Below are 27,004 nucleotides of genomic sequence, written 5' to 3'. Positions count from 1 at the left end.
ATATATAATTGCAGGGTGATTGAAGTAAGTTTACCACATCAACGCACCATATCAGTGATGTGGTAAACGTACTTTCTAATCACCCTATCTATATATATATATATATATATATATAAATAAAAAGGCAGCACTCTCCTGGTTTTAAGACTCATATTCCCAAAGGGAGGTTCCATCATAGCAACAGAGAGGATGATGCTTGGATGATCTCAGGATCCATTAATACCTCTCACTCTTATGCACTGGGGACGTAACCAGGATATTTAACTGTGAAAGCAGCTGTCGAGCCTGGATTCAGTTAAACTGCAACTGTTGTCCAGGAATTAGGGGCCACGGGTGGCTGTGGGCTGGGGGCCAGCTCTCCGAGTTAACATGCAGAATATTCAGTAAATAAATTAGCACTTTAATGTTGCTCCTGTGGATTAATCCAATCACCAGTTACAGTTGCACTACTGACAGTCACTTTTTTCTGTACTGTTTCATTTTTAAGAATGCCCAGTTTGAATGCAGCCAAAGCATAGCAAATGATTTACAGAGGACTAAACAACAGGCAACCAATCACCATATTATCTTAGCCCTGTAGGTTAGGGCCCAGCATAGGAGTCTCTGGTGAGTAAAGAAATTCACCCATATTCAGCCCCCACACGGCCCCTTCCTGTTTTTGCTGAGGATTTGCACCTGTGCCTGAAAAGAGACAGCTCAGAGAATAGCTTTGTGACTTCCACTCATCAGCAGGACGTGGCAGTCCTTTCAATGAAAATATGTTGCTTCAAACCCACACCGGTAAAGCAGATTGCACAAGGAGGTGAGTATTATAAAATATTGACACAGAAATAAAGAGAGAAAAGCTGCATTTCCAGTGCCTGAACCTGCACTGGAAACCATTAAGGAACAGGAATGATCGAGGGAAAAGAATAGCTCATTCTTTATTCATCTACAGTTACTAGAACTACATAAGTAGTTACCCTTATAAAAGTTTCCCATAGTAAAAGCGTAGCAAAGTGTGATAAAGCATAATAAAACTATGGTAAGCACTGTAAAGCCCAGAGCAGTATCAAACACATATTAAACATGACAAACCATGGTAGACTATGGTAAATGCAAAGTATAACCAGGGGAAAAGCATGGGAAAACTGCAAAAATACTGTGCAAAAATACCATGGTCAGCTTTTATAAGGGTATATTTATTGTATATTGGATATTAGGGAGGTGCAGAACCGCAGTTTTGTTATGTCAGTGTTTTCTTACAGCACAGACAGGGAGCATCTCTGTCTGTGTCCCATCGCAGGCTCCCTCTCTGTATTGATAACTTTGATGCATGGAAGGTCACCCAGAGGTTTGCTTTGTAACTAGCGCAGTCCAGCTATGTTTTAAATCTCTTAAATTGTTTCAGTTCATGATATTCTCTTTACTTTGTATTGTAAGACAAATATACTCTAAAATCCATGTGTGCAAGACAGAAAGAGGAATTGGATTGTGTACTTCATCAGCGACTGTGTCAGCCGCCAATGTTCACACCTTTATGCCACTTAGTGTGCCCTGCTTTAAATCCCATTTGTTAAGGAATAGGGTGTCCATTCAAAACAGAGACGGGGGTACAGTTGACCTGCATAAAAACAAGCCTCTAGCAATTTTAACAGAAGATGGATAAGAGTAACTTGGAAACAACTGAAACTGAAGGGCATTCAGTCTCTGTCCCGGACATTTTTTTGCAGTATTTCTAATAGTCAGAAATTAGATTGACTCACGTACACAGAGAGAGAGGTTACACTTTGTGTTTTTAAACAGTCTCCAGACTTTGACAATCCTGTACTCGGGTTCCTTTGGAACAGCTTTGGTCTTTTCCTTCTTTCTCTCCTGTTCCACCCTCCCACAAATCCACACACAGAATCCAGGAGATTTGAGAGATGTAAAGAGATTGGGACAGCGGGTTACCTTTCTTCATTCCTGAACTGGCACAGAGCACAAAACTCAGGAATCAAAAAAAAAAAAAAAGAGAGAAGAACATGAACCAGAGAAACGAAGCACAGGGGAGCTGAAAGGCTCAATCCCTCTAAGCCACCGAAGAGATCTGCTTCTCGTCCTGCTCGCCCTCTCCATCTCCGTCCCCCATCAGTGGCTGCCTCTTCTTCAGCTCACGCTGGTATTTGGCCATCAGGGTGGCATAGATGCAGCCGTACGCAGCCGCCACCACCATCATAATGCAGACGATGCCACACACCACTCCCGCAATGATCACCGTGCCGATGGCTCGCCGCACACTCACCGGACGGTACCGCTGTCTCACGCACCCTGTAGCCACCGGCTCCACCACCTCTGTAGGGGGTCTAATGGGGGGCTGCGGGGGGGGCTGCGGTGGATTTTCCCCCCCTCGACTACACGGTGGCCCCCTGCCTTCCCCCCCGGGCACCAGCGAGCCGTCCTCCAGCTGCACACAGTAGTTGAACATCTCCATGGGCACGTTGCGAATGTCCCGGCCACGCAGGTCTTTGGGTAGCGTGCATTCCACACCGTCGATTCTCCCGCCTGCATAGGAAAGACAGGGAGAGCCTGAGAATGCGTAAGGGGCTAGGAGTTTGGGTTAAGGTTAGAGACAATGAGTCTGAGACATAGAGGCTAAAACCGGTAGAGTTAGGGAGATAATGGCTTTATTCACAACGCTTTAATTCATTCGCTTTATGACTGAAAAAACAGACGTAAAACAACTCCTGAGTTAAAGCTGTGTGTATAGAGCCTGTTGAGAATGGCTCAATGGTCAAAGCTTTAAGGTCTGTTTTAAGGATTTAAGGACTGATTTTAAAGGCCCATTTTGTTCAATTATTTCACGTTTGCAGTTCAACTGCTCAAGAGGGTGGGGTAGAAGTCTGTTCTCATTTTGAAAGCACTGAAGGTGACATTTATAAACACTTAACAAACTTTACAAAAAACACTCTGGACGATTTGAAAATGGCAATAACTGCGTGGTCAAGTAAGCCCCAGCTTGTGAACACGCTGGGTGCACAGTACTGTACCTCTGTAGAGGAACCATTCGATCCAGTGCTTGAAGTCCCTCAGGTTGCAATCGCACTCCCAGGGGTTTCCGCTGAGGTGGAGGTGCTGGAGGCTTGATAGGGGTTCGAAGGTGGCCCTCTCCAGGGCCTGCAGCCTGTTGTCAGCCAGGGAGAGCCACTCCACCCCTGGCAGGTCATCGAGGAGCCCCAGGGGCACCTGGGAGAGGCCGTTCATGGACAGGTCAAGCCGCTGCAGGCCAGGGCAGCTCTGGAGCAGGCCCTTGCCCAACCCGGTGATGCTGTTGTTATGTAGGACCAGCTCTGACAGGTTGCCCTGGTCTCTGAACAGAGAAGCAGGCAGGTTGTCCAGGAAGTTGTTGGACAGGTCCAGCCTCTCCAGGGAGGTGAGGTTAGAGAAGGCCCTGGGAGACAGGGAGCTCAGTTTGTTGTTGAGCAGGAGGAGGGTCTTGGTGTTGGGGGGAAGGTTGGAAGGGAGGGAAAGCAGCTCGCGGTCGCTACAGTCCACTACGGTGCTGTTGCACTCGCATGGGGCGGGGCAGGCCCACGCCGTTTCCACCAAACAGGCCATTGTACCGAGCAGGCAGAGGAGGGCTGTGGGGAAGCATACAAAGGGCAGAAGTGATAAACGACATTAGGTGCCACTACTGTTCAGTTTCCACCAGTACAATTAATCCAGGATAAAAACGATGTTATAAATTAACACACTACTATTAGTTAACAACATTAACATTGCTTTTCTGGGGTGGGGTGTAGCTTTAAATCATTATTATTAAAATATTAATGTTCATGACAGAATATATATATATATATATATATATATATATATATATATATATATATATATACAGTGCCTTGCGAAAGTATTCGGCCCCCTTGAACTTTGCGACCTTTTGCCACATTTCAGGCTTCAAACATAAAGATATGAAACTGTAATTTTTTGTGAAGAATCAACAACAAGTGGGACACAATCATGAAGTGGAACGAAATTTATTGGATATTTCAAACTTTTTTAACAAATAAAAAACTGAAACATTGGGCGTGCAAAATTATTCAGCCCCCTTAAGTTAATACTTTGTAGCGCCACCTTTTGCTGCGATTACAGCTGTAAGTCGCTTGGGGTATGTCTCTATCAGTTTTGCACATCGAGAGACTGAAATTTTTGCCCATTCCTCCTTGCAAAACAGCTCGAGCTCAGTGAGGTTGGATGGAGAGCATTTGTGAACAGCAGTTTTCAGTTCTTTCCACAGATTCTCGATTGGATTCAGGTCTGGACTTTGACTTGGCCATTCTAACACCTGGATATGTTTATTTGTGAACCATTCCATTGTAGATTTTGCTTTATGTTTTGGATCATTGTCTTGTTGGAAGACAAATCTCCGTCCCAGTCTCAGGTCTTTTGCAGACTCCATCAGGTTTTCTTCCAGAATGGTCCTGTATTTGGCTCCATCCATCTTCCCATCAATTTTAACCATCTTCCCTGTCCCTGCTGAAGAAAAGCAGGCCCAAACCATGATGCTGCCACCACCATGTTTGACAGTGGGGATGGTGTGTTCAGGGTGATGAGCTGTGTTGCTTTTACGCCAAACATAACGTTTTGCATTGTTGCCAAAAAGTTCGATTTTGGTTTCATCTGACCAGAGCACCTTCTTCCACATGTTTGGTGTGTCTCCCAGGTGGCTTGTGGCAAACTGTAAACGACACTTTTTATGGATATCTTTAAGAAATGGCTTTCTTCTTGCCACTCTTCCATAAAGGCCAGATTTGTGCAGTATACGACTGATTGTTGTCCTATGGACAGAGTCTCCCACCTCAGCTGTAGATCTCTGCAGTTCATCCAGAGTGATCATGGGCCTCTTGGCTGCATCTCTGATCAGTCTTCTCCTTGTATGAGCTGAAAGTTTAGAGGGACGGCCAGGTCTTGGTAGATTTGCAGTGGTCTGATACTCCTTCCATTTCAATATTATCGCTTGCACAGTGCTCCTTGGGATGTTTAAAGCTTGGGAAATCTTTTTGTATCCAAATCCGGCTTTAAACTTCTCCACAACAGTATCTCGGACCTGCCTGGTGTGTTCCTTGTTCTTCATGATGCTCTCTGCGCTTTAAACGGACCTCTGAGACTATCACAGTGCAGGTGCATTTATACGGAGACTTGATTACACACAGGTGGATTCTATTTATCATCATTAGTCATTTAGGTCAACATTGGATCATTCAGAGATCCTCACTGAACTTCTGGAGAGAGTTTGCTGCACTGAAAGTAAAGGGGCTGAATAATTTTGCACGCCCAATTTTTCAGTTTTTTATTTGTTAAAAAAGTTTGACATATCCAATAAATTTCGTTCCACTTCATGATTGTGTCCCACTTGTTGTTGATTCTTCACAAAAAATTACAGTTTCATATCTTTATGTTTGAAGCCTGAAATGTGGCAAAAGGTCGCAAAGTTCAAGGGGGCCGAATACTTTCGCAAGGCACTGTATATATATATATATCCTGACAACTTTTTATACTTATAACTTTAAACTCTGTTTCAAAGCTCTTTTCAAAATGGCTCATCTAGTTGACTGATAGCGTAAGGATTATGCCAACATTGTCAAACAGGTAACACAGCCATAAAGAGCCATGTGGTACAGAAGAAAAAAGCCAGAGCACTTTTCTTTTTTACCTTTTCAAATGAGCCGTTGACGATCACACTAGGACATGTAGAACCAGAGAAATGAGGTTTGAAGTGGCGAGTGTCAGTGAAACTGCAGTGAACAGAGCCAGGTCCAGATTTAGCTAAATACATTTATAGATTTATAGACTCAACCATTTTTTCTAGCTTTAATTGTCATACTGATTTTAAATGTTGAATTTGTGATACGTGTTTTCAACATTTATCAATTATATCTGAAAGTACAAATCTCAAAACTTTTAAAAATGTGCTTGTCAACATATGTATTTAGCTAAATCTGGACTTTTTGTGGTTAAATCTAGGAAAAAATATGCGATTTACATTAAATATACCCATGATTTCGAGGACAGATCACAATCCCCAGTGTACTAGAGTGGACGTTTTGAATAGCACTTTGAAAAAGACTTTAAAGTTATAAGTGTAAAAAGTTGTCAGGATGTTAACAATGAAAATAAATTAGATACGTTATTTAAACAGTTGTAGCAACAGTATATATTTTTCGGAACCCCGCTACTTACTCAATAAACAGAGTTATAGATACTGAAATAAGGACATTCAAACTGTTATGCACTTCTGTTCTCTATATAGATATCACACAGCCTACTTATACCATGTTTGTTTTGGTCATTTTGATCAATTAAATAAGAGTTTAGCAGTTCATGAAACCTTGTCTCTGCACTTTTCAAAGCACTGTTTAGGATAAGACTCTTCTAAGACCTGCATACCAAATGGAAGTGTATGGAATTATTGCGTTAGCTGTAACCCCTGTAAGCAACCACACATGTCCAGTGATCATTGATCGCTTCATTGGCTTTTGTTCTTGGTAAGAGAAGGTATCTAATACTGTTACATGACAGGATCGTCACCCTAGTCCTTTTCAGTGTTCTCGTTTTGAAATGGATTCATGTGATTCTACTTTCCTTTCGTTTTAGGCTTGTCATGCCATTAAAGAATTGAATTATATGGGTTGTCACCATGACAGTTCCCATTGAGACCGCTCTGATCCCCATGCTGGGATTGGTTAAAAAGTTAGGAGCAGAAATAGATTCATTAAACCTTGGTCTGGTTAATTGAAATACTGAGGCACTTGATATTGATATACTTTAAAACTATTTAAAAAAAAGAAAGTATCTTAATAAGGTCATATGCTTTATCAAATTATAGTTTAACATTATACTCCAGAGTTGATAGTTATAAAAAAAAAATTGGAAAATAAGGTTTAATAGTTACTGGAACTAGTGGCATTCATATGCTTGCCTGATTGACAGTATCAGCCCTGTTTTGAAATTGCACCTAAAGCACCATGAAACCAGCCTGTAAAACTCATCTGATTCATAAGTATATACATCAGCCTGGGTCTGCAGCCACTTCCATCTGCAGTGTGCAGTCTGTAACACAATCAGCAACAGGACATGCTGATGGATCATTCCTGTAGCAGGTGGAAACATAGCATCTGCCATAAGTATAGTCTTCTTTAAAACAACTATATCCGGTATAAACAGGAAAATACAGTAGAAAAAAAATAATAATAATTAAGGATTTGTCAAAATTCTAGTACATCTTGTTTTCTGTATTGATGTCAAATCTTTTTATGCTTACTGAGGACAAGTGTTGTTTTTTATGATTTTATAATACGTTTAATACATTGTGTGTAGGGTGTCTCATTATTACAGAACCTACTCAGTTCATAAGAAGCATTGTCATTTTTTTCCTTTGACATTGAGGGGAACTCATTGACTTCCAATGGCCTACTAACCCTACCCAGAAGTTTCTAGAAACACTTCTGAAATTAGCTGTTTAATTTCTGCTGACGGCAAGTGCGAAACAGATGAACCCTTTAAGGTACAAGGAACATATGCATCCCACAAATAAAATGAAGTTTCTTCTTTTTGCAATGAGGCGAACGGAACAGGATTTAAAATGTACTGACAGGTTGGATCTGGTCATCCAAATTGTCAGTTTGATTGTGATACTTGAGTCCCTCTCATGTATTTTAAAAATAAGCTGTTTGAACAATTCCTTGTGTACCTTAAGGTTTAAGGGGTTAACCAACAACCCCCCCTTCCCAGGTTTGTTTTTGTTTAAGGAGGCTTTGCTTCCATCCAGTAATTTGATCAATGGAAAACTGAGATGACTGGGGAGACACTACAGTATCACATCCCCGCTATTACCCTGTAGTGTGTGAAACCTAAAGCCAGCTATCAGTGTCAGAGAAACAGGTTTTAAAAAATTTAAAATGTTTCCACTGGACCGATGGCCTTAAGCAACACAGGAAGTTTAGTTCTGTGAAGTTCAGTGTCTGAACAAAGTTGTCAGTGGTGCGGCTGTATATTAAAAAGCGCTAACCACTCAACCCTTGCGCTCGAACCCAGCTTGGCAGCTGTCACCAGTGGCTTGTTGGATTTCATGGAAGATCTTCTGAAGGTGTTTATTGCAGGTAGTTCTGCCAGTATTTAATGGGGTGCTGCAGGTTCAAGTTACATTGGTATTTTTTAATACAGCATGCATTATAATTCAGCATCCATTATTTACAAACCCATATTGTATTACATTTTCCCTTGAGACACATTGATTTGTTAAAGTAGCATAGGTATAGCCTGTACATATATATATATATATATATATATATATATATTGAAAAAAGCGAAATGTTCATATGGTTTCTGAAGTACTTTATAATGTGAAAAATATATATATATATATATATATATATATATTAAACTGAAGTATTTTTTATTATTTATTCTGCTTAGAGATACATTTATACAAACGCATTATTCTATGACCCGAGGGACCTTACAATACTTCCTGAAAGTTTTGTTGAAAAATATTGATGTTTGGGCAGATTAGACATTGTTTCACCTGAGTGATTGCAATGACATAATACACGTTTATTATCAGGGTCTTAATAAGCAATAATGGACACTACACTTGATTTATTTATTTAAATATCATTTTTGCACCATCTCATATGAATCTATAAAGATGATTTTCAATTATGAAACATTTTTGTTAAAAAAAAAAAAAAAAAAAAGAACATTTTTTTAAAAAAGTATGGCTTGACTACTGTGGCGTTGTCCCTTTGGGAGCTTCTTAAACCTGATGTCAATTTGACACCATGCTAAGGTGATCAGACGCCCCGTTTTGGTCCCAGTGTTCCAGATATTTGTATATCTGCGTGCAAACAACTTTGCTTTGTGTGTAGCTATAATGAACACTTTGTGCATTAAAATAGCCCATCACAGCAATAGGAGGGGCTGTAAAATAGGACGTAAAAGTAAGTCTGTATCCACTTTCAGTTCACCACAGGTACCCTCTAAAAAACATATGTTCTTGAATAATACAAAATTTGTGAAATTCATATTGTAAAAATATTTTCAGAACATTTTTTATTTCTTTAAGTAGACATGTTGTGTTGTTTTTAGCAATAATGAAATACAATAATTTCAGGTCTCCAATTGAATTTCTTTAAAAAATATATTTACATTGATAGTTGTATAAGAGTACTGTATATGATACAATGATAATGAAAAAGCGATTTGGCATGAAATGTCATCACGCAATTAACACGTTTTTAACAGGTTCCTTTCTGCTTTAAGTGATACCTGTCAGCATGTTAAAGGGGGGGGGGGGGGGAAATACAACTATTCAGAGAAACTTAAAGGGTTTGCATACGTGGTTTAGTATTTACCATACTGAATAACTACTTCAGAAGGAAATTCCTGCTTCTGCAATCAGGGCAGCTTCTAAACAAAACTCAGAAAAGCTGATTAGTCGTCTTCATTTATTGCACACAGTCAAGAGGATATTTAACACATTTCATCACCTTATTAGTAATAGTTTAATAGTAGAACATGGCTAAAAAATCCTAGTATCTATTAATCACGGTACACTAATGATCCAAGCAGAAACTGCAACAGAAAAAAAATACAGAATAAATACCATGTCATATTAAATGGTAAGAAATTCAATATTTTGCAAAAAAAAAAAAAAGGATTCTATAAAGTAATCATTTAATTAATAGAAATATTGAGAGATGTAATGTGTTCATACAGAAAGGGCCTGGTTTGCAGATTGGACACTGGAGGATAGCATAGAGATAGAGATAGAGTGAGATGGAAAGTGGAAATCAAAGAGAGAAGATGCAGTTTCTTAATCAGAAAATGGACTAGATTTGCAGCAGCAATCAGCAATAAAATTGAATCTTAGAATTTGATATTATTGAATTGCTACTGTGTAATGCAATAACTATACTTGTGTAGAAATGAAATTACATAGACAATAAGACCATTTATTCACAAAAAAGTTTTTGAAAGTAAAAGGCTCCAAGCTGAATATCACCAGTCTCTGCATTCACTTTCAATATGATATTAGATCAAACATTGCCAAAGTGAAAATAAAAACCTGAGATCTTCATCGTAGGACTTTGCAAGTTATTCACAATATTTCCATACTGTCCCAGTTTAAAGACTGGAAAATCAGGTCACCTTACACCAGGGGCCATATTTTTGTACGTGATGAAGGGGTTTAAGCATACCTAAGCTTCCTTTTTACCCATTTAGACGGGTGACACGAGTGTGCGATTTTCGAAATTATAAGTAGGTGCTTCCAGGCGTCCGTCTATTTTAAGTTATTCATGGCTTGTTAAATTAGCTGACAGAAGCATTTACACATCTATTATTAGGCTTTTAGGACTTTCTGAGTTACACCTACCTCCACTTGGTGTAACTTCAGTCGCTATTGTTTAAAAGGTAGACAAGTCACTACCTTTTTAAAAGCAAGAATGGCAGGTTTATTTTTCAAAGTGGCTGCGGTGCAGGTAGAGAGAAGGAGAATAAGGAGGAGTTTTTTGTTTTTTGGACCAAACAGATCAGGTTATTTGTCGTTTTCGACTAAATACACAAACAATATCTTTATGTGAGGAGTTATCAGAGAATTTGGAGAACTCCACAATGCGCAGCTTTGCCATTCCCCTGGCAGTGAAGATAACCACTGCCTTAAGATTTCAAAGTATGGAGGATATTTTATGCCAAAATGAAAAATAAATAAATATAGAAATAAATAAATTAATGTCTATATATGTATTTATGTATTTCAATATGCATTTGTTTATTTATTTATTATTTATTCATTTATTTTTCATTTTGGCATAAAATATCCTCTATATCAAAGATCCATCGGAGACAACTCAGGTATAAGACAGTCTACAATGTCCAAAATAGTGACTGAAGGGACTGTGCGTGAACAAATAGATATACTTTCCGAAAACTACACAGTTGTCACAAAAAACAAAATAATCATTTTATACAATTGTGGCGATTCAACACGTTATCACCAGTCTCTTTTTTGAAATGCAAATGACCTTTACAAATGCCTAAAGAACTAAATGTACGTGATTCTGAGCCCCATCTGCTCATTACCATCCTAATTGATAAACTGCCTCGTCAATGAGCACGTTGGTGACTGCAGGTTTTCAAAAATCACACATCGACACATCTAAATCCAGTGTTACTTGTAGGAGAGAATGTAGTCGTCTAGACGAGCATAATCGATTTAGATTTATGAAAATCGGGGCTATACCAGCCCCTTTAGTCACGTCACGTACGAAAAGAGAGCCCCAGGGATTGCAGTACCAGTGCTGTCCTAAAATAAAAAAATTACATTAAAAACAGTTAACATTTACTACATTTTCAGTGTAATAATAACATTATATTTATTAGCACTTGAAATATATAAAACTAATTATCCGAACTCCTAATGAATCAGAAAGTTATTTAGAATCCACGTGTGTAAAAAAGCAAGCCCTGGCCTCTTTTTGAGACTTCTTCCCAGTCAGATTGTAAAATTCAAATGCCCTAATTAGAGCATAACCAAAATTTTTTATTTTTTTCCCAATGCATATTAAACAGTGTATGTACACCTGTTGTTGTGAAAGTCTGTGTTAACAATACATGCTTCAATGAATTATGGGTCGCAATACCAACAGCTGTGATACAGTATAAATAATTTATATCCATTTATTGTTGGATAAAAAACAAACGAAAGAAAAACAATGAGGTATTATGAATGAAGTTGTTTCTCATAACCTTTGGGCTTTTCGATGTACGGTTGTAAAAAAAATAAAACCTTGCCTGCTAACCTGGGCTGTGACTGAAGCGTATGCAGTGTCAGCTGTCTGGCGATGAGGGACAGTGGTTAGGCAATGCACCCTTCACCAATGTGAGCTGTGGCTGGGATCCACGAAAATAAAATACCAATTCCAAAATATAATGTTGACTTTAGGTAATAAATAAATGGCAGAGCAATGCTCTGGTATGCTCTGGCCCCACTACACTCCTGTTTGACACAGGGATTTAATGGTGATCCATAAGGTTTATCACAGTCATCAACTGTCGTTACTGAAACATTCTTCAAACGAGCCTCAGGTTTAATTTATTTCCCAACCAGCGAAGAAGAGCAGCAACAAATCCAGGTCACTTGTTTCCAAGTAGCTGGCATGCAAAACCCTTGGTGCTGTTGTCTATACTCACGTGGCCTGTCGACCGAACTCAAGTTGAAGTTATGTATTGAAATGGGAAAATGTTTCATTCTATAATATGGAAATGTTCTATGATGGGGAAAATGTCATTACCAACTTTTTAGCAAATTACCTAGGTTCATGCAATTCATACTGCAACATACTGAGGGCTCAGAGACACTTGGCTTTATGGATCTAGAGGACTCAGAGGCACTTGGCTTCTTGGTAATCGTAAAACATAATCATTTATCTTTTTTGTTTTTTTAGAGCTCTGTGATAATTCCAAACAATGTATCGGTATTAGTTTAGTTTGCAAATTAGACCATTTTCATATTTTATGAGCACATTACATTTATTTAAAAGTAATGTTACGGTACTATGTTTTGAAACTTACACAATGAAAATTACACCTTTTGAAAATAACTCCCATCACTGTGTGTGGTTTTATAATGTAAGAAAGGTCCAACTGTACATGATAAATGCATGTCATCTTCAGCTAATAAGGCATGTACATATTTTGTAATAATTTACAAATGTTCCTGTCAAATAATTTGCCAGTTGTTGTTTGTTTTTTGTGCGTCAGAAGAAGACTCTTAGTGTACAAATGTTGGAATGTTTCACAGTTAGTTTGAGGAGGGCAGTTTCCTTGTCATTTTCATTCAAATAGTTTTAAAGAGCAAGTACAGAATGTTCAGATGTCATTTTAATTTTAATATACGAGACTCAAGGACAGTTAGAATTAGAATTATTAAAATAACTCAATATTAGCGCAACAAAATCAAAGACTGGAAGACCTTTTGAAATCTGACAGACATCTTGACACTTCTTTTCCTGGGAAATGTTTGTCACAAAAATAAAGAGGTGAGTGTAACCCTAGCAGTGTAGATATCTCTGGATGAAAGAATGTGCTCCGATCCAGCAGCAATCTGTTTTATTTTAAGTACTAGCAGCGCGACGCAAGTTGATCTTGGCCCGCTGAGGCTTAGGTGGTTATTTTGAAAACTTGTTAATGGATTTTCAAAAGTATTCATTTACGTTATTTTTATATTTTGACTTGAAGTAATCTGCTTTGTCTGCCCTGTCCCAAGACTGTTTAATCTGCACAAAACCTCATTTGCTTTTTCAGTTCTCAAAGTTTATTGACAACTCTTTTAATTGTTATTGTCGCAGCATTTATATATTTATTTACATTTTTATAGCGCCTTTAGCCAAGGCGTTTTACAAGTTTAAACAAAACTGTACAATCAAGAAAAAATGGGTAAAGAAAGAATGTAAGTTTATTGGGCTAGGGTGGGAAAATACAGATTAGTTGCTTAAATGAAAGCAGAGGGCCAGAGGCTAGGTCAGGGTCAGGGAATCAGGGTCATAACAGAAGGTCAGGGGCCAGGAGTATCAGTAGGATGGGCTAGGGAGAAGAGATGCGTTTTGAGGGAGGAGCAGAAAATACGCAGTGTGGGTGACTGTTTTATGATAAGTGGGAGTCTATTCCAATGAAGGGGAGCAAGAAGGAAAAAGGAATGGAAACGGGATTGGGCACAGGGTAAGGGTGGGACAGAGAGGAACAATAGTGATTGGGAGTGTAAGGGACGTGAAGGAACATAGTAGGTGATCAGTGCAGCCAGATAAGGTGGGGCAAGACCATGGAGAGATTTGTACACAAGGGTAAGGAATTTGAACAGGCAACGATAATAGACAGGGAGCCAGTGTACTGGAGGAGGAGAGGGGAGGTATGGAAGGAGCAGGGGAGGTTGAATATAATACGGGCAGAGGCGTTTTGAATTTGTTGTAATGGTGTAAAAGCGTAAGAGGGGAGGCCAAGGAGGAGGGAGTTACAGTAGTCAAGGTGGGTGAAAATGAGAGAGTGGACCAGGAGTTTAGTAGCAGAAAAGGAAATGGAGGGCGGTATTTTGCAGACATTGAATAGGTGGAAACGGCAGGTGCGTGTTATGGCCGAGATATGGTGAGAAAGGGAGAGGGTGGAGTCGAAGGGCCGATTTCAATTGGTCTCATGCCAATGTACAGCACTGTGGTATGGCTTTCCTTGAGAGGTGAGCCAACCTACTCGGTCTCGGTCTACAATATTTAAAAGATGTTTGTGATTTTCATTTTATTCTGGGATCCAGAGCACATTTAAGTCTATGTGTCATGTATTCAGTGTTCCAGAACCAAAATACCTATCAAATATGGTTTATAAATGGAAATATCAATTTTAAAAAAGGAGAATATTGCCACGGTGAGGGAACATAATTGGAGATTCTAACCTGGAGTGAAAGAAAGTAATTGGGCACATTGCATTCTAAAATTCAAGCTTTGATGGGGGTTAAAAACCCTAAAAATCCTTGGCATTAATTGGGTAAGGGGACACTACCGAAGTCATTTCACTGTAAAGCACTCATGCCAGATCCCGTGAACACGTCTCTGAATTGAGGCATTTAAAAGAAACGCTGTTGAGTAAAATCACCATTCCATCCACCCCACAGCCAAAAAATGTGATGGGCAAAATAATATCAGCCTGCAGATACCAACAATTGCGTGTGCTCCAGTTTGACAAGTAGGTCCGGAAAAGTCACATTGTAATTCTCGTATCAGCTGCCCTGTTTTGCAGGGAGATGGGGTGGTGAGTAAAGCCCAGGGATTAGAAGAACATTTGAGCAGATTCAGTGGTGGGGTTTATAGCGTGATCTCAGCTTTTGGAATGCTGCACGGCCAGTTGGGAGGTGCCCTTAGATTCGGTCTGTGATAGTGGAAGCTGTTTATACAGGGGAGGGATCAGAGCCTGTAGTCTCCGGTCCAGAGAGGAGCCTTGTCTTTGGAATTGGGTGGGAAGGGAACATGTGAAAGGGGAGCCTCTCCTAAGGCACAGCTGCTGTTGGCTCCATGCTTGCTTTTGAAAGGTAGAGGGGTCTTAACTTACGTTCTATGGTGAAAGCTGGTGTTTATGAAAGGTTATTAAGAATACTGCAAAAAACCAATAGTGACTCAAATATTATTAATCTTACATATGAAGTCATACCTACAGCCCGGTATCAGAGCACTAAGAAACTTCAAACTGATTATCAAAATATCTTGAGAACTAAGAAGAGCTCAATGAAAAAGCAACAATAATTATAATAATGATTTCTGACTAGAAAAATGCCTGAGTGAAGCAGTGTTTGTGCTGGCTGCAAAGGATGACAGCAAAAGTTCTTGACTGGCAGCTCTGGTTACTCATAATAATAGAGCATCTATTCTCAGCATGTCGTCCACACTTTGGCCCTCAAGCATACATACCTCCACATTGCTGTGGTGGGTGCAGAGCTGTCCAATTCGAGTTGTATAGAATTGCGATGTAGGTTACTGGCATTAGAAAACACAACACTGATTCTCTGTTTAATTCTTTGGTATTGCCCAAAAATACACTTCTGGAATTTGTTTGTGTTTCAAATTACAGCTCAGATGGGAATCACAGTGTGCACACTTTATACAGCCTTGGCCTGATTTTAAAATACTTTTCATTCAAAACCAATTCAATTCAAGATAACTTTCAAACTGGATTGAAACTGGATTCAATATGGATGTTAATTGTATTATATTCCTAAAAACCATTCAAAAAGCATGCCATGATGACTGTTCAGAGAATTAAGTAAAACTTTTTCGGCAAATTTTTCGCAAATGCCTTCACATATAATTCTGATCAAGTACTTAGAATTCTGAATGAATGATAAATCAGTGCATTTGGAATGCAAAATGATTCATTTAGCTTTGGCTTACTAAAAAAATGGCCTTTTGAATCAAAACTCATTTTGATAAAGCAACATTTCTTGAAAAGGTATCCTCTTTGATTGTATAAGGAATCCAGTTAAACTGCAGATAGAATGCATAATGAATGCAGCAGCAGGATTGATATGGGCAGTACTCACCAGTGTTCCACAGCCTGAGTGCAGGTTTGCTCTGCTGTGGTTCCCAGGCCTCTGTGTGGTTTTTCATGTTGGACATTCCCGCTTTGATACTCGCTTTCCAGATCTTACATCAGCCTGTCAGCTCCGTCCACCCGATACCTGCCTTCTTCGGCGAGACAAAAAAAACCAGTAGAGCTTAAAACCTGCAAAAAATTAGAGAAACATTGGTTAGGCTTGACAGGTTTACTCAGGGCCAGCCTTAGGGTAAATTTTAATCTGTGCAAACTTTGTTTTTGGCGCCCCTGTCAGTATTTTATAACCAGAGCGTTACCCAGGTGTTCGGAAGGTTGATAATAGGGCAGCAGTGTGGAGTAGTGGTTAGGGCTCTGGACTCTTGACTCTTGTCCAAAACCGGAGGGTCGTGGTTTCAATCCCAGGTGGGGGACACTGCTGCTGTACCCTTGAGCAAGGTACTTTACCTAGATTGCTCCAGTAAAAACCCAACTGTATAAATGGGTAATTGTATGTAAAAAATAATGTGATATATTGTAACAATTGTAAGTCGCCCTGGATAAGGGCGTCTGCTAAGAAATAAATAATAATAATAATAATAATAGAGCTCTGTAATTATCCAGTAATGAGGGTGGCTGAATAACCGTTCAGCAACCTGTCTTAATTTAGAACAATGCAATTCATCTGGTCATTTTGTCATTGAATTTCAATGAAAACAAGATAGATTCCGAAATCAGATCCGGTACAAAGTAACTTTAATAGGCAGTGGTTTCAAATGGAATGCATCCAAAGCAAAGTCAGGCGTGGTCTAATCCCTGCACCTGGAGCCCAAGCTCTACACATCAGCGTCTGAACAGCACGGGATGTTGATGCCCATTAATGTGCTCAGGGTTTTTATAATTCAGACTGTTTTTCTTTCTGGGTTGAGATCTCCCACGGATACTTGTAACTGTTGTCTAATGGTTGCTTTCCGTCTTGCAGTCCTCATTTTTATGCAGTTTTGTTTGTGTTCATGGGAAGAGTCCTTTGCCACCCAGCTGTTAAATAGTAGCTGTTATTAAAGCTGTTCTCCTGGTCATTTACAGATCAGCCTCTGCCCCTAAGACCCAGATGCTGAAAGCGGATAACTGCTAGCATCTGCTCTTTCTGAAAACCAGGCTGACATGCTTGTTAGAAGGGTAGAAATAATCCCCAGACTAAAACATGTAAAAATAACGATCAGAGCTGGGGGTGAGGTTGATGTGGTGGGTTAATTTCACCTCTGGAGGCCAGGGTTCAAATTTGGCTTAAGCTGCAAGTTAAACAGTCTGGGACTTCCAGTCAAGGGTATGCTAAAGCCACAGGGAAGGACAGAGGGAAGAGTGGCTCGCTTGGTCTTGGGGTTCTGTGAGTCCTGTTTTATATGTCTTTGACCTTCAAAATTAGACTCCCAGATTTACTGAAGCAAACTCACTTGGGGGTGAAAGGTCAGAGCAGCCAGAAGCTAAATGCCGTGTCTTCTTACATAGATTCCTTGTAGCAATCTATTAATACCACACATGCCAATAGACAGGCATTGGGCACACATTCTTGTTAACTTCTGGGGGATTACTGGTTATTGCAGTGTAGTGTACTGGATTTACTTTATAGCTTCATATGCATGTTCACATCTGATTCTCACTTACAAAGCAAGTGTGTCTGCACATTTATCTGTGCACAATATACTGCAGCTTCTATTGGTGCAAATCGCTTACTGTATTCCTTCAAATTTAAGACTCCGTCGAATTTAAGATGCAGCCCAAATTTACCAGCCACAATTTGAGGAAAAAATAAAACCTCAAATAAATATGCATTTACAAAGATACAACCTCAATTATGCTGTTGTATCTTACAAAACTGACATGAAACAGTGTTGTTGTAGATTAACCACAGAGCTTGTTTATTGTGCTGCACACTCTATATATTATAGCAAGCACGACACAACACTCCACGGCATCAAGCAACATGTAACCCAGCAACCACAACAGCATTGAACTGTATTATTGCTTGGCATGTCGAAAAATATGGGGGTCTGATCAGCATTTCCGATCTGTCCAAGCTGGTACTGCTTGTTAGAAATTTTGAAATTGTAAACGTTTCTCTTGGAATTCCTCAGGAAGCTTGGTTTGTTTTTTCTCAGCAGTGTCACGTTGCTGCTTGTCTATTCAGGCAGTGACGCCTTTGTTGTCTTTTCTCTGCAGTCAGTCATATTGCTGTTTGTGTACTCGGATAGTCACGTCTTGTTGCTGATTTTAACACATGCGTCACTATACTGTACTCGAATTTAAGATGCAATCTATTTTTGAGAAGCAAGAGTAAATTCGAAGGAATACTTCACCAAATCATGGCCTCCTGCACACATTGTGGATTGCATGTGGCTGTAATCCAACGAACTCAATTTTTATACAAATATTTTAATCCTTTGCCCTTACATTCAGACTACTATTGAATCCCCTAAACTCTATCGCATTAGAATCCCATTCATGTACTTTGTGACTATGAAGACCCTGTGAATGTGACTGCACTGGTTTTATGTGGACCACTCAGAGCCATATGGGGTCTCCCAAAAGCCAGTCCCAGAGGGTAAGGCAGCCAGTCCTCAGCAAGGACGTTCTCCCTGTGCCCCCAGACGCTAACCGGGCTCATTGTTCCGCTAAGAGCTTATGTTTTGACTGGTATTAATTCCTGTTGACGCAAGAGATGTGGGACAGGATTTTCAAAAAACAGTATTATTGTATCAAACTCATGGTATAGTAACAAGAGCTTTAGCAGCAAGTGATTTTCAAATGAGATGTGTTAATTAAATCAATCCGTTAATGCTTTGAAATTGAGTCGTTAAAAAGCTTAATTGTCGCAGGTCATCACTTCCTGTCTCAACGACTAAATAAGGGGAACTCGTTAATCAAAATGCATGTTAACGAGCTCAAGAAAAATGAATGGAAGCATAATTTGCTATTATGGAAACTACTAGCGTACAGAGAGACGGTTCTCCTACCAATGAGCAGCAGCCAAACGGAAATAAAAAATAATGTGAATATCTATTGTGTGTGTGTGTAATATGTAAATTATAGGCCTTAAATAAATGTAGGCTATAAATAAATAAGTTTGAAGTGTCATTTATGTTTGTAGTTAGTTATTATACATGGATAACACTTAATTATATATTTATTAAGCTTTTAAAATTGCGATAGAACAAGGGGCACCTGAGTGGCGCATCCAGTAAAAGCACTTGCCTAGAGTGAAGGATGCGCCCTATAGTCTGGACGTCGCAAGTTCGAGTCCAGGCTATTCCTTTGCCGACCGGGGACGGGAGCTCCCAGGGGGGCGGCGCTCAATTGGCTGAGCGTCGCCCGGGGGGGGGGGGGGGGGTGGAGGTCTAGGTCGGCCAGGGTGTCCTCAGCTCACCACGCACCAGCGACCCCTGTAGTCTGGCCGGGCGCCTGCGGGCTTGCCTGTAAGCTGCCCGAGAGCTGCGTTGTCCTCCGACACTGTAGCTCTTGGGTGGCTGCATGGTGAGTCCGGGTAGGCTGACGGCACACACTTCTGAGGACAGCGTGTGTTTGTCTTCGCCCTCCCGAGTCAGCGCAGGGGTGGTAGCGGTGAGCTGAGCTTAATAAAATAATTGGCCATTCCAAATTTGGAGAAAATAATAAAAAATAATTGGCAACGACTAAATTTATAAAAAATTTTAAAAAAATGCAATAGAACACCCCAATCCAAAACTCAATTTGTTTATAGTTAATTGTTTGGTGAATTCCTCTAATCATGCATTTTCTCTAGTATTGTTTGCTTGCCTCCGTGATAAATAAACTCAACATGAATAAAAATAGCCACTGAACACTTACAGTATTATAAGAAGATGTTATATGTGTGAAGGTGAGAGTGTACACTGTACATAGTGTGGGGGGAGTCTGACAACATTACAAATAAGTTGGCAAGTTGGTTTGTATACAATCATGCCCGTGGTGATATCTTTTGAAAGCAAGCTCCATATTGCACTTTTTAACTATTGGATGAAATGTTTACAAAATACTTGACAACTGCTATTAGGACCATGCTGCATGATTTGTTTATTATTAATAGTGTTATAATTAAACTATACCAAATCATGTTTTTAATTACAACAAAGGAAAAACATATTTTTGCTGACTTTATAAGCATTGTAAATAAAAAACCTAATTTGGAATAATTTAATGATAACGCTATTAATAATAAATTAATCATGATTATAGCAGCAGATTTTAAGTATTCTGTAAATATTTTGTCTAATAGTTAAAAAGTACAATGTGAGTCTGTCAGGTCTTGTTTTAAAAAAATATTGGCATGGACATTGTATACAAACCAATGGAATACCGTGTGTGTGTATGCATGAATGCGTGAGTGTGTGTGTGTGTTTAATAGAGAGAGAGAGAGAGAGAGAGAGAGAGAGAGAGAGAGAGAGAGAGAGAGAGAGAGAGAGAGAGAGAGAATACATATGTGGTTTTCACGATCACGTCGCATTAAGTTCTAGCCAAATTTGTAGATATTTATTACTGCCATAGCCTTATCTTTTTGCCTATTAATTTGCCACATTGCAACTGTACTTAATGAATCCCTTCCTGCGATGTCATCAGGCAGTGTGTTCTGGGCTTAAACTTACAAATTGTTAGAAAAAGTGAACAAATCTCATTCATAACCACAAGTATATACAAGTCTAAAATATTTTCATAACTACAAATATTATCTAGGTAGTGTCTGTATCATCAGCGTCACAGCCGCGGCCTGTTTAATTATTATTATTATTTATTTCTTAGCAGACACCCTTATCCAGGGCGACTTACAATTGTTACAAGATAACATATTATTTTTACATACAATTACCCATTTATACAGTTGGGTTTTTACTGGAGCAATCTAGGTAAAGTACCTTGCTCCAGGGTACAGCAGCAGTGTCCCCTACCATGGATTGAACCCACGACCCTCCGGTCAAGAGCCCAGAGCCCTAACCACTACTCCACACTGCTGCCCCTATTTCAAAGTGAGTTATAGTCTTTCGTTAATTAAAACCCTCCTTTTCCAAGTGCAAATTAACATAAATTATGACAATTAACACGGATTTGCTTTTAAATTCCCACACGAGCAAAAGGAATAGTCGCAAGAAGCACAGCTCGTTAAGATAATACTATTATTTAGAAAATAAACATAATTTCGTAAAAATCACATTAACTTGATTATTTAATAACGAGATAGGCATAACGACCTCTTGAAAATGCCAAAATCAATGCTACATACCGATTTGTTGATTAACACTGGAGTTATCATTTACAAAAGTTTGAACGTCCTGCCCGTCATATTCCCTGCACGTATTACTGCAGAGCTGTCCAGGTGTTCCATGAATTGTGTTTCTGTTTGCTACTATATATATATATATATATACAGTGCCTATAGAAAGTTTACACACCCTTTCAAAATGTTCACCTTTTGTTGCCTTATAGCCTGGAATTAAAATGTATTACAATAGTTTTTTTTTTTCGTTTATCTACACATCCTACCCCACAACTTCCAAGTGAAAAAAATATTCTAGAAATTTATAGAAAATTAATTAAAAATAAAAAACTGAAATAGCTTGGTTGGATAAGTGTCCACCCCCCTTGTAATAGCAATCCTAAATTAGCTCAGGTGTAACCAATCGCCTTCAAAATCACACACCAAGTTAAGTGGCCTCCACCTGTGTTAAATTGTAGTGATTCACATGATTACAGGATAAGTTCAGCAGTTCCTGTAGGTTCCCTCTGCTGGGTAGTGCATTTCAAAGCAAAGATTCAACCATGAGCACCAAGGCGCTTTCAAAAGAACTCCGGGACAAAGTAGTTGAAAGGCACAGATCAGGGGATGGGTATAAAAAAAGGCCTTGAATATCCCTTGGAGCACTGTCAAGACGATTATTAAGAAGTGGAAGGTGTATGGCACCACCGAGACCCTGCCTAGATCAGGCCGTCCCTCCAAACTGGATGACCGAGCAAGAAGGAGACTGATCAGAGAGGCTACCAAGAGGCCAATGGCAACTTTGCAAGAGCTACAGGCTTTTATGTCCAAGACTGATCAAAGTGTGCATGTGACAACAATATACCAAGCACTCCACAAATCTGGCCTGTAATTTACTCAAGAAAGCCCACCTTGAATCCCGTTTGAAGTATGCAAAAAAACACTCAGGAGATTCTGTAGCCATGTGGCAAAAAGTTTTGTGGTCTGACAAAACTAAAATGGAACTTTCTGGCCTAAATTCAAAGCGTTATGTTTGGCACAAACCCAACACAGTGCATCACCCAAAGAACACCATCCCTACTGTGAAGCATGGTGGTGGCAGCATCATGTTATGGGGATGTTTCTCATCGGCAGGGACTGGGGCACTTGTCAGGATAGAAGGGAAAATGAATGGAGCAAAGTACAGAGAAGTCCTTGAGGAAAACCTGCTGCCCACTGCAAGAAAGCTGAAACTGGGATGGAAGTTCACTTTTCAGCAATACAACGACCCAAAGCACACAGCCAAAGCTACACTGGAGTGGCTAAGGAACAAAAAGGTAAATGTCCTTGAGTGGCCCAGTCAGAGCCCCGACCTAAATCCAATCGAAAATGTGTGGCATGACTTGAAGATTGCTGTCCATCAACGCTCCCCAAGGAACTTGACAGAGCTTGAACAGTTTTGTAAAGAAGAATGGTCAAATATTGCCAAATCTAGGTGTGCAAGGTTGGTAGAGACCTATCCCAACAGACTCACAGCTGTAATTGCTGCCAAAGGTGCTTCCAACAAGTATTAACTCAGGGGGGTGGAGAGTTATCCAATTCTGCTATTTCAGTTTTGTATGTTTAATATATAATCTTTTTTTCAATAAAAACTTTTTTCCCCTTAACAGGGTGGAGTATGGTGTGTAGATAAGTGGAAAAAATCCTCATTTAAATGCATGAAACTCTGAGGCACTGACACAACAAAATGTGAAAAAAGATCAAGGGGGTGTAGACTTTCTGTAGGCACTGTGTATATATATATATATATATATATATATATATATATATATATATATATATATATATATATATATATATATATATGTCAGCATGGGCACCAAAATGTGACCCTCATATGTTTGTTGGGTGGATCGTAAAAAGATTTTTTCAGCAATACCAAGGTAAAATACCTAATATATATTTTATCTATACAGTACATACAGATGTATATGTGTATATACCGGATTCTGCAGAGTCAACACCCCGGTCGAACGATCGCCCCTCACAACTTTTAGCTGAAAGTAACATTTTCACTATTATTTTCCAGTTTTTAATAGCAATGCGCAAATAATGTCTGAGGGGAAATATCGCAGCTCACGTGAATAGAAAAAGCTGCCTAGAAGTAGTTGCTCTGTGCATTAATGATTCAGGCGATAGCTTGCATCATCAATGATGAAGGTTCAAATGGCAAGAGTTCAGCAGTTTCGGATCAGATGATACAGACTCCGCAGTCCGATTGATTTTATTTTTAGACACTGCAAGAGCTTGTAACTCCAGCATTTTTCGTATTGAACATTTTAATGCTATAATATGCTACGTTTATTTATTTCATGTTGTGTTTCCACACTGGACACTCCAGTTTCTTACTTGCAGAGATTATGTAAAGCCATTTATTTTACTGGACCGAAAGTTGTACATGTTTATATATTTTTGTAAATGTAGCGACTTTTATTTTAGTGTTTTTCACCTACAATTGTGGTTTTTCATGATGTGGTGTTGCACTGCACACTGTAGCTTTAAAGTTGAATGTTTGTTTTGTGAAACAAACTGCAGCAGCTGCAGCAGCAGCTTTGAATTGTATTTCATTAGTCAGTAAAGATGAACTGCACTTCTTGATTTTTTAGCGTGACTGTGTGCTGGGCTCTACCTTTGAATTTTAAGCATGCCTAATTGTAAACATAATCTATCTGCATAATGCTAATAATGCCTGTAATTTCACCCTTGCCTGAGTCAACGCCACCCCCCCACCGTCCCCCCCACAACACACTTTTAGCTTAACAACAACTTTACACCCCATGGGCGCTGAATTGGCAGAATCTGGTATATGCACATGGGGTTTTGTGCAGCAGACGAATGTCCCTTGGGAGTTAAGTTGAGACCACCAAAATCAGATTTAACCTGAGCTGCACCCAGGCCTCCAGAGGGGAAGGAATGAAAGGCTAGTAATGTAACCTGCTAGATAGCCAACTAGCCCCCCTACAAAAAATTACTTTTGTTTTCAGTTGGTAACCTAAGTTAAGTACATCGGAAACCTGTAACATCGAATTCATTGGGCTGGCGCGTTTGTTTCTTATTAAGATATTGTATTATTACTATAATAATGAAACAAAATGTATTCATAACTTCATGAAAATATACAAACATGTTTAAAATAAAACGTTTCCTTTAGAAAAGCAAGTCTGTTCAGAACAAGCCCAGCTATTAAGCCAGGTCTAAGAAAGAAAATAAAAAACACATTATTCGATCGATTTCCCAGCTTTCTTATCAAGACTATCATGTCCAAGTCTGCGCAGAACGGAATGGCTTGTGTTATAAGATGCAAATGTTGTTATAGAAATATCCTTTTTATCAGTATGAGAAACAGATAATTAAAAGAGTCTCAGTATGGCTATTACACACACAGTATATAAGGACGCATGTATGCACAGCACATGTATGCAAACATGTGACAAAGATATCACTCTAACTGTCCTACTCTAACATACATGCATATTTATATGAGCTCTCATCATGCTGAATGCTTTCTGTTCTTGTGCTCTTCGTTGCATCACAGCCACTCTGAACATGATAAGAGGCAGGTGGCAGGCACATACAGTACTGTACATGCCAGTTTATAAAGCTATACAATTGAAAAGAAACAGAAGATAGGCTAGTAGTTAATTACATTTTAAATTGCTGACACATTTAAAGACCCTATTGGTAATGACATTTTCAGAATTTGGAGATGTTTAAATATTACTGTAAGAATATTTGTTCTTAGGGGAACATGACTATTAATGTTCACTTAAGAGTTAAGTCACACAAGCACACATGCATTACATATTTTTTTTTTTACCAGCTTCTGTTTAAAATTGTCATTTTGTTTCATATTAACAGGTTAATTATTAAAAGCATCCACTATAGGTCAGCTGTTGTTTCTGTGAGTCACAGACCCACAGAGTAGCCACTCATTCTCAGAACCACAAACGCGCACCACTGCTTTCCAATGTGTCTCTGCACTGCACTGTGCGTTTGTACACACCAATGCACACAGCTGCTGTGCAACATGTACAACATGCTCTACATATACTTATTAAAATCCTTACATGCTCAAATACATTACAGTAGGTGTCTCAGTTAATAGTATTGTTGGATGTCCAGATTGCCACCTGTTCTGTAAAGTCTAGTCCCCGTCCTATAGTTTTGTCTTTGCTGCTTGTTATTTAAAGGAAAGCTATTAATCTGTGATAATCTTAAATAGACAACAATAATGTCTGACAGGCATTCTGTAAAATTATAATATTACCCTCCCATTTCCTACTTTTGAAGATGCATTTAAAAAATAAAAATGCACATTTATATATACGAGTGAAACACAACTCACCGTATCCCATTCATGTCAGTTGACAAAATTGTAGCATCAAACTTTTTCATTAAAATAAATAAATAAAACTTATGTACAGATGTTTTCCAAGAATTCTCTCCCCTCGAAAAAATGTGATATTCCTCCTTGTGTGGAAAATGGAAGACTCCTGCTTTTGGTTCAGTTCATTGTACATGAATGCATCCTGAGACTGCAGAGGAAATGTAGTCTTCTTAGGAAAGGGTGGTCTGACTAGCCAATCTGCCTCCTTAGGGCAAATGGGCACTTGATGTATTTATGATGTCCACTGGCTTCTGCTAGAAAGAGTGTGTGTGTGTGTGTCTCTGTGTCTGTACAGTAGGTCTACATGCATACGAGTCCAGTGCGTTTGCATGTGTATTTATGCATGCATGCCCTTTCTGCCAGTCTGTGTGCGTGTGTATGTGTGTGTGTGTGAGTGTGGATTGGTGTGTTAAAGATAGAAACATGAGAGTGTGCTGCTGTTGCGTCTGATGTCTCCTCTGGTTACACTGAGAGTATCAGCTGACATAGCTGAGGACCTCATCAGCCCAGCAGCTCCCTTCCTTGCAGGGTTTTTTTTTTTTTTTTTCACAAAAGCAAATAAGGGTTTAGATTGTATTTTATTTGAGCTGGCGGGAGAGTCAGAGAGCCTTGTGGGAGTGGGTGTTAGGAGGGTAGTGGATTTGGTAAATTTGTATTTGGGTGGGTGGGTGGGTGGTGGAGGATGGGGGTTGGTGGTGGTGGAGGATGGGGGTGGGCAGGCTTAATCCCTATTAATTTGTGCTGGAGTAATGTCTAAATAGTACATTCATTGGTGCTAATTTGAAGTACAGTACTGGTAGTTAGGGTTTTGTCATATAAATATTGACTGGAGTTTTGAGGCTTATAGTGGAGAAGTGTTGCCCAGAGGGACGAAGTAGTGGCAGTGAGCAAAGCCCCAAAGCCACAGGCTTTATTGCTAACTGGAGGTCCCTAATTCAACCCAAGATTTTCCACTAAAAGATAAAAAATACAGTCAATGACATCTATTCAGTTGATCTAAACAGTGGCTAATGTAATTACTGCCATCATTTAAATTATTATTATTATTATTATTATTATTATTATTATTATTATTATTATTATTATTATTTATTTATTTATTAGCAGATGCCTTTATCCAGGGTGACCTACAATTGTTACAAAATATCACAGTACAAAGTATCAATACAAAATACCACATTATAAAATATCACATTACAGATAAGAGCAGTTATAAAGTACAATAAAAT

General features: G+C 39.2%; 2 protein-coding genes across 4 annotated transcripts in view; one reads left to right on the top strand and one right to left on the bottom strand.

Annotated features, from left to right (window-relative positions):
• LOC117414667 (voltage-dependent calcium channel subunit alpha-2/delta-4) overlaps positions 1 to 27,004 on the top strand; it is a 190,873-nt gene that overhangs the window by 65,079 nt on the left and 98,790 nt on the right. The gene's annotated exons all lie outside the window — the stretch shown is intronic.
• LOC117414665 (leucine-rich repeat and transmembrane domain-containing protein 2-like) lies at positions 71 to 26,295 on the bottom strand. Its single transcript, XM_034024429.2, has 4 exons — positions 25,734 to 26,295; positions 16,097 to 16,278; positions 3,009 to 3,599; positions 71 to 2,523 (listed from the first exon to the last, which is right to left on the bottom strand). Exons 2-4 carry the CDS (start codon positions 16,170 to 16,172, stop codon positions 2,051 to 2,053), a joined length of 1,140 nt encoding a protein of 379 aa, XP_033880320.1. The 5' UTR covers positions 16,173 to 16,278; positions 25,734 to 26,295; the 3' UTR covers positions 71 to 2,050.

Source organism: Acipenser ruthenus, chromosome 7, assembly GCF_902713425.1.
Source record: "Acipenser ruthenus chromosome 7, fAciRut3.2 maternal haplotype, whole genome shotgun sequence".
In the NCBI taxonomy this organism is placed as follows: domain Eukaryota; kingdom Metazoa; phylum Chordata; class Actinopteri; order Acipenseriformes; family Acipenseridae; genus Acipenser; species Acipenser ruthenus.
The sequence above is the reverse complement of the archived record's forward strand: the minus strand, read 5'-3'. Positions and strand labels throughout refer to the sequence as shown.